At 48.5% G+C, this 11,228-nt stretch overlaps 1 protein-coding gene across 1 annotated transcript; it reads left to right on the top strand.

Moving 5' to 3' along the window:
- The first annotated feature begins 205 nt into the window (after positions 1-205).
- On the top strand, positions 206-2,476 carry LOC131753220 (uncharacterized). The gene has a single exon (XM_059058271.2). The coding sequence runs from the start codon at positions 481-483 to the stop codon at positions 1,828-1,830; it is 1,350 nt and encodes a 449-aa protein (XP_058914254.2). The 5' UTR covers positions 206-480; the 3' UTR covers positions 1,831-2,476.
- The last annotated feature ends 8,752 nt before the right edge of the window (positions 2,477-11,228 follow it).

Here is an 11,228-nt window from a genome sequence, read left to right on the forward strand (position 1 = left end):
CAACCCAGGCCTGCAGGCCCCCTGAAGTCCTCAGGCACCTGTCAGTGCCTGAAACAGACAGTGGGCGGCGTTTACTCAGGTGGACAATCCCAGAATTTCTGTCCAGCACCCTCTGTCCCTACACAGCCCTTCTGCTCCGACATCAAGGAATAGCAAGAAGGTTGTGTAGCTGGAGAGAGAGACTGGGGCACAGGAGTCAGACCTGAGGGAGCCTCTTTATAAGTAGGGTGATAAGCGCCGTTTCCTGGGGCTTTTCGGTTCATGCTTTCTTTCATTGTCAGGGTTGGGTTGGAGTTATGTGGTCACTTCTGCTCTTAGATCAGGAGGGCCCAATGGAAAGCCAGGGAGGGCTTAAGTGGGGGAGTGAAATGTCATTTACATTTTATAAGGTTCCCCTGGGCTCTGCTCAGTGACAAGAGGGCGCTGGCAGGGGCCAGAGTGAAGGCAGGGGCACGAGGGGCACAGGGGCCGGGGCACCGAATGGGCATACCCATTCTGTGGTGCCAGGAGCGAGCAACTCGGGGCCCCCGGTCGAAGCCCGCTCACCGGTTCCCCCTGCCGTGGGGTCCTCCCGGCCAGGAGAGGTGCCCCAGCGGCGGAGTCCCACCAGGCCTGACCTTGAGCGAGGCCAGCCTGGCTTCCGGCCACGAGACTGGATCTGAAATGGTGGAGAAATGCTGGTATTTTCCGGCTGACGTGGAAGGGATCGGGTTACCTTCTGGTCCCGCGGGCGGAGCGGCCTCTCCTAGGAGCGGGTGGCAGGGAGCAGGGACTGAGGGAGGGGCGCCGGCCGGCGACGGGGTACTGGGGAGAGGCGGAGCGCGGCCTGGCAGCTCGGGGCCGACCGGAGGGGGAGGCCGGGACGTGGAGCTGGTGGGGGGAGGCCGGCGCCAAGCCGCCCGGGCCGGGGGCGGGGCAGACGCTGCTCCAGGCGCGGGAACCAGGGGCCGGAGAGGGGGACGGGGGGCCCCCGTCCCGGAGGCGGGGCGGGTGACCTCTGAGCCGCAGGGAGCAGATCGGGGCCGGGCGAGGGCAGGTCTGGGCGCGACGGAGGACGCCCACCCCGGCCCCGACGCCGGAGCCGGCGCGCCAGGCCGGCGGGGTCCCCGCCCCTCTCCCCCCTGCTTCTCCCTCCCCGCCCCCACGCCCCCCGCGGCCCCAGCGGCCCGGCCCCCGCCTCCGCGCGCCATTCCTCCGGCTGCGCGTCCAGCCAGCCGCGCCTGGGCCATGGCGGGCCTGGGGCCGCGACCCGCCAAGGGCTACCGGGTGGTGCTGCTCGGCAGCGCGGCCGTAGGCAAGACGGCGCTCGCCACGCAGTTCGCCTGCGGCAGCTTCCCCGAGCAGTGTGAGCCGTCGGTGGAGGAGCTCTTCAGCAAGGTGATCGAGGTGAACGCGGCGCCCGCCCTGCTGGAGATCGTGGACACGGTGGGCGCCGAGCACCTGGTCACCCTCAAGGACCTGTACATCAAGAACAGCGACGGCTTCGTGGTGCTCTACAGCGTGTGCAGCGAGGCCTCGTTCGAGGCGGTGAGGCCGCTGCGGGAGCGCATGGGCCGCCTGCGGGGGGCCAAGGCCGTGCCGCTGGTGCTCGTGGGCACCAAGGCCGACCTGGACGCCCAGCGCCAGGTGCTGACGGCGCGGGGCCGCGCGCTGGCCCGCGAGTGGCGGTGCCCGTTCCTGGAGGTCACGGCCAAGAGCAAACTCATGGTGGACCAGGTGTTCACGCAGGTGGTGCGCGAGATGGAGGCCCTGGCCCCGCCCGAGGAAGCGGTTCCGGCCGTCCCCACCAACGCGCAGGAGACGTGGCCATCGGAAAGGTTCATCGGCTGATGTGCAACCGGTTCATGATTCCTGTATTCATCGCTTTTCTTGATTTCTGAAGCTCACTTTACTCCTCTGCCTTTTTGAAGAAAGTTATCCAGCTGTAAACAAGGGATTGCTTCTATATGTTGACTCAGACCGGTGCTTCAGACTGTCCAGAGCTTCTTAAATATTTTGTCGAAAACTTTGTTTACCTCTGACAGTGCTGGAAGAAGAAATGAAAAATCGATTTTTTTTCCCCCTCTATGGAGAGAGTATTACCCTTTTCTTCGAGTGGGATTTGTTGCAGGATTCTTTTTTTTTTTTTTTTTCCTTTTTGGTCATAATTAACACCTTCAAATGTCATCTGACATTTGACATTGATTGAGGAACATGACCTAAATCGAAGCTTTCCAATCCATGAGGCTTTCATGTGTTCCCCTCTCATTTACAGCCTTGAATTGCAGTAGTAATATTTTCCTCTCTGCGTATTTCTAAATATAGTTATGACATACATAGCATTGGTTTGAAAGGGATATTGTATACCCTGGGAGGGGGAAAATCAACTGTGTACTCAGGCAAAGATAGTTCAGCTCTGCCTTCAGTTTTGTAACTGACATCTAGTCGATTTCTGCATCTGTAAATTAAGTGAAAATAAAATGACTCTAGAAGTTGATAGTTTTTAGTATTTGTCTTTCTAGAACCTAAAACTACAATTCCTAAAGTTTCCATACACCATATCTTTGCTTTTCAGTTATTTTCCCGGACAAGTTAGTTGCTAGGGTGAAAATGGCACCACATCTTTTTGTGTTTTTGCAGAATTGCTTTCCGCAGCTAGTGTTATTTTCCTTGTCACTTGCCAGAGTCAGATATGTTGTCTGAATACCTGCCTAGTTTAACAGTGATGGAGGTACTGAAGTAGAAGCAAAACGTGAAGAATCTTTTTGCATAGTTTTCACGTAACGATCGAAGAGACTTTTCTTATACTGGTTTAAAAATATTATTGTTTTATAATTTTAAAAACTGGTCTTTGATATGAGTTGCTTGTGTTTATTTGCACAAGTTAACAATTTTACCTCAGCCATTGCAACAAAATTTTCAAATTTAGGAACCTAACTAAGCCATTTGAGCAAACTTCTAAAAATAATAAACAAGAAAGCTCCGTGCCTGTGATCTGAAATAATTTTGTTACAGGAAAGTTATCTATAAAGTGATGCTTATACAAGGCTCTGGGAGTTTTATTTATTGTATATGATGTTTGACTAGAAGAATGGATTTTAGCACAAAAAATATATTTTAGAACCTAACAGTGCCTGAGAGCCAGTTCGCCCCCACCGGAGAGGGCTAGGCTGTGACCTCCCCTGTCTTTTATCTCTTTCTCTTTCCCCTGTTTGTTGGGGGCCGGGGCAGTTGGGGTGCTTACTTTTGAAGCCTTGAAACCCAGCTAAGTCACTACTCTCTGACCCTCTGTCTCCTGGGGTCGCTCCTCCTGGCAGTATTAGCCTCACACCCTTTTCCGGAGCCATCATTTCTCCAAGGGGACAATTCAAACACAGGGAGGAGGGGAGGGGGCGGTGGGGTGGTGGGCAGGCAGGAAGTATCTCCCGGCCTCAGCTTTGTCCAAAGCTGCCCCCTCCTCCTGCAGAAGCAGAGGTTATAGAGCCAAGACTGTTCCCTGACTGGGTGTGGGCGGTGCAGAGAAAGCAGGGGGTGGGGCTGGGGTCGGCGGGTGAACAGCAGCCCCTTCCCAGCCCTGAGAGCTGGGGCCCCAAGGACTGCCAGCTGGCAACTTCCCTCGCCCTGCCTGCCCTGCCTTTCTGACTCTACCTGCCTATGCTGAGGCCTCCGGGGAGGTTCTGTGTCCCTGGATCCCAGGTCCTCTGGATATCAGGCCTGATCCAGGAAAAAATACACAAATAGCCATTTCTTCCTTTAAATTACTAGAACCATCTCAGACTACCACTCAGATCCAAATGTCGGCTTAGAGCCCAGGGGTGTTCCTGACTGACTGGTCAACACAGGAATGATCAGGCTCACGTGATCAGCTCCTGTGACCTCAGGAATATGTATGAAGCAGCTTTCCGGTTGTAATATGCTCACACACACACACACACACACACACACACACACACAAGATTAAAGACCCAGACACTAATTTCCTTTCTCTCCCTGCATTTCTAATTTCTAACTTATGCATGTTATTTACAAGTTTCCTGCGGTCCCTCTGGCCTCAGCTGAGGCCTAAATAACTCTACGGTGAATTTGCAAGTGGCCCATATAACCACCTGTCAGGGTACCGTGTTACCCGAAGCACTGTGCTCAGGTGGAGGGACCCATGAAACTGTGGCAGCCAACCTGATAGCTCGAAAGTGGTGTTCAGATCCCAAGCCCTTTGTTCGACACTGGGGAATGTGAAAGTGGTTCCCAGAGAGTGTGGGACATTCACTTACCCACAGGCAGGGCAAGTGCTTCTGATTCTCCAAATGGCCTGCCACTCAGGACACGGACAGATCTTTTTCTCACCAGTGTGTTATGGTTCAGTTTGTATTACTCAGATTGCTGGTGATGCTGAGAATTTTTTTTTTTTTTTTGGCCTCGCCACGTGCCTCGCGGGATCTCTGTTCCCTGACCAGGGATCGAACCCAGGCCATGGCAGTGAAAGCGCCGAGTCCTAACCACTAGACCACCAGGGAACTGGTGACGCTGAGAGTTCTTTTGGAGGTTTTTTTTTTTTTTTTTTTTTTTTTTTTTGCGGTACACGGGCCTCTCATTGCTGTGGCCTCTCCCGTTGCGGAGCGCAGGCTCCGGACGCGCAGGCTCAGCGGCCACGGCTCACGGGCCCAGCCGCTCCGCGGCATGTGGGATCTTCCCGGACCGGGGCACGAACCCGTGTCCCCTGCATCGGCAGGCGGACTCTCAACCACTGCGCCACCAGGGAAGCCCTTTTGGGAGGTTTTTAAATGACATTTGAGCTCCTCTTCTGTGAAATGCCCGCTCTTAAAATTGTGTGATCTGTCCTTTTCTTCTTGGTTCTTAGCCTCTGAGATGCCCCCAGTCATCCTCACCTCCTGGGACTCATGTCTTTGTGTGGTTCCCTCCCTTTGAGTCTGGGCAGGACCTAGTGACTCTCTTCTAAAGAATATAACATAACAAGAGTGATGGGGTGTCATTTCCAAGATTATGTTCCACTCCTGCGCAAGGAAGACACACAAATTTGTGAAGCGGTCTATATTTTTTAGTCTTGGAAATATTAAATATGATAGGTAAAGTAAAAGTTTTTAAAAACTCTTAAAAAAAAAGATTATGTTCCAGAAACACTGATTTCTATCTTGCTCACCCACTCTGTCTCTTTCTCAGAGCCCTTGTTCCTGGAAAAGCCAGCTGGCCCGTTGTGACTAGCTCAGTGGAGAGCGCCTTGTAGCAAGGAACTGGTATCTCCAGCCCACAGCCAGAGAGGATCTTACACCCACCAACAACCTCATGAGGGAGCTCGGGAGGGGGATGTTTTCCCATTTGAGCCTTGAGATGACAGCCACCCCAGCCGACCCTTTGCTGAGGCCTGTGGGAGAACTTGAGCAGAGGACACAGCTGAGCCACAGAAACTGAGATGATACATGTTCATTGTTGTACACCACTACGTTTTAAGGTAATTTGTTATGCAGCAGTAGAGAACTAATGCTGCTTTTTGGTATCTGGAAATGGGGTGCTGTCACACAAATACCTAAAAGTGCAGGACTGGCTTTGGAACCAGGCTGTGGGCAGAGGCCAGAAGGATTCTGAGGAGTGTTAGATAAATGCTAAATAACCATGGACAGACCACCAGTAGACAGACCATCAGTGGAAAGCTGGACTTTGAGGATGCTGTCAGTGAGGGTTCAAAAGGAGGTGAAGAACAGGGGTTCCTGTTATGTAATGGCAGAAAGCTTAGCAGCTGTGTACCAAATCTGTAGTCAAATGGAGAGCCCAAAAGGTGCCCATTGTTTTTTTTTTTTTTTATAGGGCTTTATTTATTTATTATTTACTTATTTATTTATTTTTTATCTTTGGCTGCATTGGGTCTTTGTTGCTGCGTGTGGGCTTTCTCTAGTTGAAGTGAGCGGGGGCTACTCTTGGTTGCAGTGCGCGGGCTTCTCATTGTGGTGGCTTCTCTTGTTGTGGAGCATGGGCTCTAGGGACACAGGCTTCAGTAACTGTGGCACATGGGCTCAGTAGTTGTGGCTCAGTCGTTGTGGCACATGGCTCAGTAGTTGTGGGCTCTAGAGCACAGGCTCAGTAGTTGTGGTGCATGGGCTTAGTTGCTCTGCAGCATGTGGGATCTTCCCGGACCAGGGCTCAAACCTGTGTCCCCTGCATTGGCAGGCAGATTCTTAACCACTGTGCCTCCAGGGAAGTCCCTTGTTTGTTTGTTTGTTTTCTGGCTGCACCACGTGGTTTACAGGATCTTAGTTCCCTGACCGGGTCCCAGCAGTGAAAGCGCTGAGTCCTAACAACTGGACCACCATAGAATTTCCCAAAAGGTGCCCATTGAAATTCATGATCTACCTGGTAGATTTCCAAGCAAAGTGCAGAGGTTGCTGTCTGGTTTCTTCTTGCTGCTTATAGTAAAATGTGAGAAGAAAGAAATAAGAAAGAAAGAAATTGAGAGAACTGGTAAACAAAAAGGAACAAGTACTTGATGGTTTTGAGAATTACCAGTTTCTCCAAATGGCAAAAGGGGCTAAAATTAAGAAATGACTTCCAAGTGGATTTCAAATCCAGAAGAATTGGTCTAAAAATGAAGCCAAGGGTGTGACTGTAAAAGCTTTTACTAAGACCTCAGAAAGATCAGAGTTGACACCTCAGGATACTGTCCAGTCACACAACGGTTCTCTTCAGAAGAGAACCTGAGGTGAGCCCACACATCCACCCAGTCAAACACCGGGGCCTACGTATTGCCCCTCAGGCAAGTCAGTAGGAGCCCAAGGTGCAGCAGGGCTTATCTCAAAGACTTTTGGGGGGTTATCTTTTCTCTAATGGAGTTAGCCTCAAATCATAGGTGATCCACAAAGCTTTTGAAAGAATTGTATCAGCAAAAGCACTACCAGCTTGGACTAAAAGACACAGAGCCAGTTCAAAATGAACGGAGTTTTTGGAATCACCCCTCCCCATCCCCGGTCACCCAAAATTTTACTGGAAGGAAGCAGGCTGAGAAAACTACTTGGTTTCAAACATGCACTACCTTTCGTTTAAAAAAAATAATAATTAAAAAAAAAAATAAAAGGATGACTCAGAGGGTAGAGTAAAGAGCTCAGAGGACAAAGCCCGAAGCAATGGAGGATTATTTCCAGGATTAAGACCAAACCAAGGAATTTCTTGGCTGGGTTTCAGAATTGCTATGGACTGGTGACTCTTTTGTGTTTCCCATCTGCCCCCCTTTTTGAACAGGAATGTCTACAGCAGCTCTCCTATGCCAGTTGCACCACTGTATACACGAGGTATGTATGGCAGGGGAGAGGCAGATAACCTTTCTCTTAGTTGCATGGATCTACAGGCCAAGAGAAATTATATTTGAGCAGCTGTTTACTTAAGGAACTACACCAGAGGAGCCTCATCCTCACTAGGCTTGATTTAGATGACACGATTGTAAACTTTAAGCTTATCAAACATGGATGACTGCTAATCCGTTTTATAATGCTAAACCAACATTGCATTCCTGAGATAAACTCCAACTGGCTGTTATTTGCTATAAATTTGATACATTTGATAAGTCGGTTTTCCTAAGATTTTGCTTCATATTTTTGCCTCTGTGTTTACGAATGAGACTTGCCTATAATTTTCTTATACTGCCCTTGTTTGCATTTGGTATCAATATTATGTGAACAGACACAAAAATGTAGTGGGGGACTATTACCTCTTTTGCTAGTCTCTGTAGGTTCTGTGTGAGATTGAAATGATCTGTTCTTTCAATATTTGGCAGGTATTGCTTGTAAATCCATTATTTTGAAAAGATTTCTAATGTCTTTCATTGTTACAAGTTGTACATTTTCTTCTTAATTTAGTTTCCTAGTTTGTATTTTTCCAGGAACCTATACATCCTATGTCTTTTCAAATGTATTGGCATAAAATTGTTCATAACAACCTCTTACTAGATTTTGAGTAACCGTAGCATCTCTGGTTACATTCTCCGCTTTTTTCCTAATATTGTTTATTTACGCCCTTTCTCTAGCTCCAGTTCTTTCTCCAGTTCCTTCTCTATCTATCTTTGGTTTACTCCAAAATTCACAAAAGAAAAAGTCGATACATTCTCAGAAGAGATTCTAAGATGAGTTTAGCATACAGAACGCTCATTAAGAGATGCTTTGGGGAAGGACACCTATGGAAGGAAGGGAGGGAAGTAGGAGGGCAGAGAGGAGGAGTTGAGCAATGCAACCATGTTGATGGCCCCAGCCAACCCCACAGGGATCTCCGAACTAGAATGGCTCTTCAGGTGTTCTGAGTTGGGTAAGAACGGCCAGGTCTTTATACTCCCCCATCACGTCAGTCACTGGATGTGTGATATTGAGCAAGCCTGCTCTATACGCTGAGGTAGTCCCTGATTGACAGCTGAAGTCTGTCAATCAACAGCCCTCCCAGCAGCTGAGGCAAGAAGCCTGTTGAAGGAGAATCCCGGCAGTGCCTCTGCAGTCCTTCAAGGCAGTGGTGGCGTAAATAAGTCAGATCTTTATTCTCCCTGGTTTGCTTCCAGTCTAGCTAACTCATGCCTCAAGTTTTTCTTTCTTATAACTTTGCTAGAGTTAGCCTGAAGCAGCCAACACATGCCACTTACTCGTTTTAGAATTTCTAACTGCTTCCTTTACTACATGTACCAGTCAATTCAGAAGAAGGAAACTAGACTATTTCAACAGAGAGAATTCAACATAAAGAATTATTCACCAGGTATCAGAAAACTGAAAAGGCAAAAAGGCGACAATAATTTATCTCAGAGCTGGTATTTCAGGAAGCAGCGACCATGCCTAGTGCTGGGGCAACAAAGGCAAGAGGCTGAGATTATTAACATTTAGAAGCTTAGAGAAGGGATCCTGTAGGAACTGAGAGCCCGACCTCTGAGGAAGGGCCATGCCTGATTTGTGCTGATGCCTCAACAGCTGGATGGAGGGACCTCAAAGAGCTGAGACCCAGCATCTCCGAGGAGAGGGCACCAGGGCGCTGGTGCTGGTATTCCAGAGGAGGAATACAGTGAGGCTGGTTCTAGAAATGTGGGAAAACTGCAAACCGGAATCCACTGCTGCTGTTGAAACCACCTGCTGCACTCACGGTGAAGCACCATTTCTCTGGCAAACAGAGAAGAATAAGTGCATTTTCCCTCCTCCAGCTTTCCAATCGACATCCATTACCTACTTTGGTGAGATGCTAACAGGCAGCTAGTTGGCAAAGGAGAAATGTGTTTGCAGAGACCCTGCCTTAGCATCAGAACACAGAGTGTAGAAGCGTGGGTTTGAAGGAGAGAGAATAATAGCAGTCCCCCTCTTTGACAGCTAAGCACCCATACATACACTTCCACACACACAACAACAGAAACAACTTTATGCTTCTACTGAACAAGATGTAACTATTTATTCTAAATTGAAAATGCTCTCCCCCTCATCCCAAACCACGGGGGACACAAAGTCCCAGGAGCCATTGCATCCATCACGGGGATACAGTTACAATATCCATCTCTGGACTGCGTGAATGACTCCATAAATTCAGGCCCAGTCCCATAGGAATATGCTGTTACCGAAAGACTACATTTTAAGGTTCACCACCACTTGCAATCCTTCTGTAAAATAACGGGAAGAAGGAGAGAAAGAAGCTATCAGTGATATGCATACACAGCCACATAACATGAAAGGAAGAACATTTTCATGGCTGCCATAGGCATTGTTTATGTAACCTATCATGAGGCCACAGTTGATTTTTAAATTGTGATAAAGTACACATAACACAAATTTTGCCATTTTAACCATTTTTAAGAGTACCGTTTTGGGGCTTCCCTGGTGGCGCAGTGGTTGAGAATCCGCCTGCCGATGCAGGGGTCACGGGTTCGCGCCCTGGTCCGGGAAGATCCCACGTGCCGCGGAGCGGCTGGGCCCGTGAGTCAGGGCCGCTGAGCCTGCGTGTCCGGAGCCTGTGCTCTGCAACGGGAGAGGCCACAACGGTGAGAGGCCCGCGTACCGCAAAAAAAAAAATAAAATAAAAAATAAATAAACAGCTCAGTTTAAATTTTTATTATTATTTTGTAAAAATCTTTTTTTTTCTGTTCCTTTCCTATATTTGACACAAGTGGAGGAATTCCATGGGCATAGCCTATTATTTCTTTTTTTTTTTTTTGCTATAAAATTAATCCCTTGATCAAAGAAATGTTCTGTGGGATAGCATGAAGGTCCATAAGGCGTACTGTAAATCTGTGGGTGGTGGTGCTGGCAGAAGCATTACAGGCAGTGAAGGCAAATCCATATCCAGAATAAATGTCTACCCAGTGAGGGCAAATTGCTGCTCCTTCCACAATGGAAGAGATCTAATGTAATTGACTTTTCACCAAGTGACTAGTTGGTCCCTTGGGAAATGACACCATATTAGGGGCTCAGTATTAGTCTCTGCTGTTACTCAACAGTGATGACAGCCAAATCAGACTTCGTGAGGCAAAGTCCATGATGTTGAGCCCCTTCATAGCCTCTGTCCCTTCCTCCTTGGCTGTTTTGTACATGGGCCCATTGAACAAGCACTTGGATGGATGGCTAAAGAGGCTGAACTGCTATGCACAGGATGGACTGTCTTGCTCAAGTGATTTATTTAATTTTTTAATTTTTTGGTCATGCCGCACGGCATGTGGGATTTTAGGTCCCCGCCAGGGATTGAACCTGCAACTCCTGCAGTGGAAGCACAGAGTCTTAACCACTGGACCACCAGGGAAGTCCCTTACCCAACTGATTCTTGAGGGCCTCCTCTGCAGGAGGTGCCTTTGGGTGGGTATTCACATATGGTAAATTTTCTTCACAGTCTATGCCTATCCAGAGAGGTCCATCCTCATGTCTCCTCCCCAGATCACCTCTTCACTGATCTTTTTTTTTTTTTTTGTAACATCCTTATTAGAGTATAATTGCTTTACAAAGGTGTGTTAGTTTCTGCTCTATAATAAAGTGAATCAGCTATACATATACATATGTTCCCATATCTCCTCCCTCTTGCCTCTCCCTCTCACCCTCCCCCGATCTTCCAGTCTTGATTTTTCCAAGTCTCTGATGATCCATCCGAGCCATTAGCAACTGTCCAAGAGCAAATGTAGAGCCATACTTCTAGCTATCTTTCAGTCCAGGCAAAGTGGGCAACAATCCAAAGGAATGTTTGAAATGGAGACCACTGGGAAGATTTTCCTTCATCACTCTCCTTTTTTATTTTATTTTATTTAC

This window comes from Kogia breviceps, chromosome 3 (assembly GCF_026419965.1).
Source record: "Kogia breviceps isolate mKogBre1 chromosome 3, mKogBre1 haplotype 1, whole genome shotgun sequence".
In the NCBI taxonomy this organism is placed as follows: Eukaryota; Metazoa; Chordata; class Mammalia; order Artiodactyla; family Physeteridae; genus Kogia; species Kogia breviceps.

Coding starts and splice junctions, on each gene's coding strand:
- LOC131753220 (XM_059058271.2), top strand. CDS start 481: ATGGGCATACCCATTCTGTGGTGCCAGGAGCGAGCAACTCGGGGCCCC.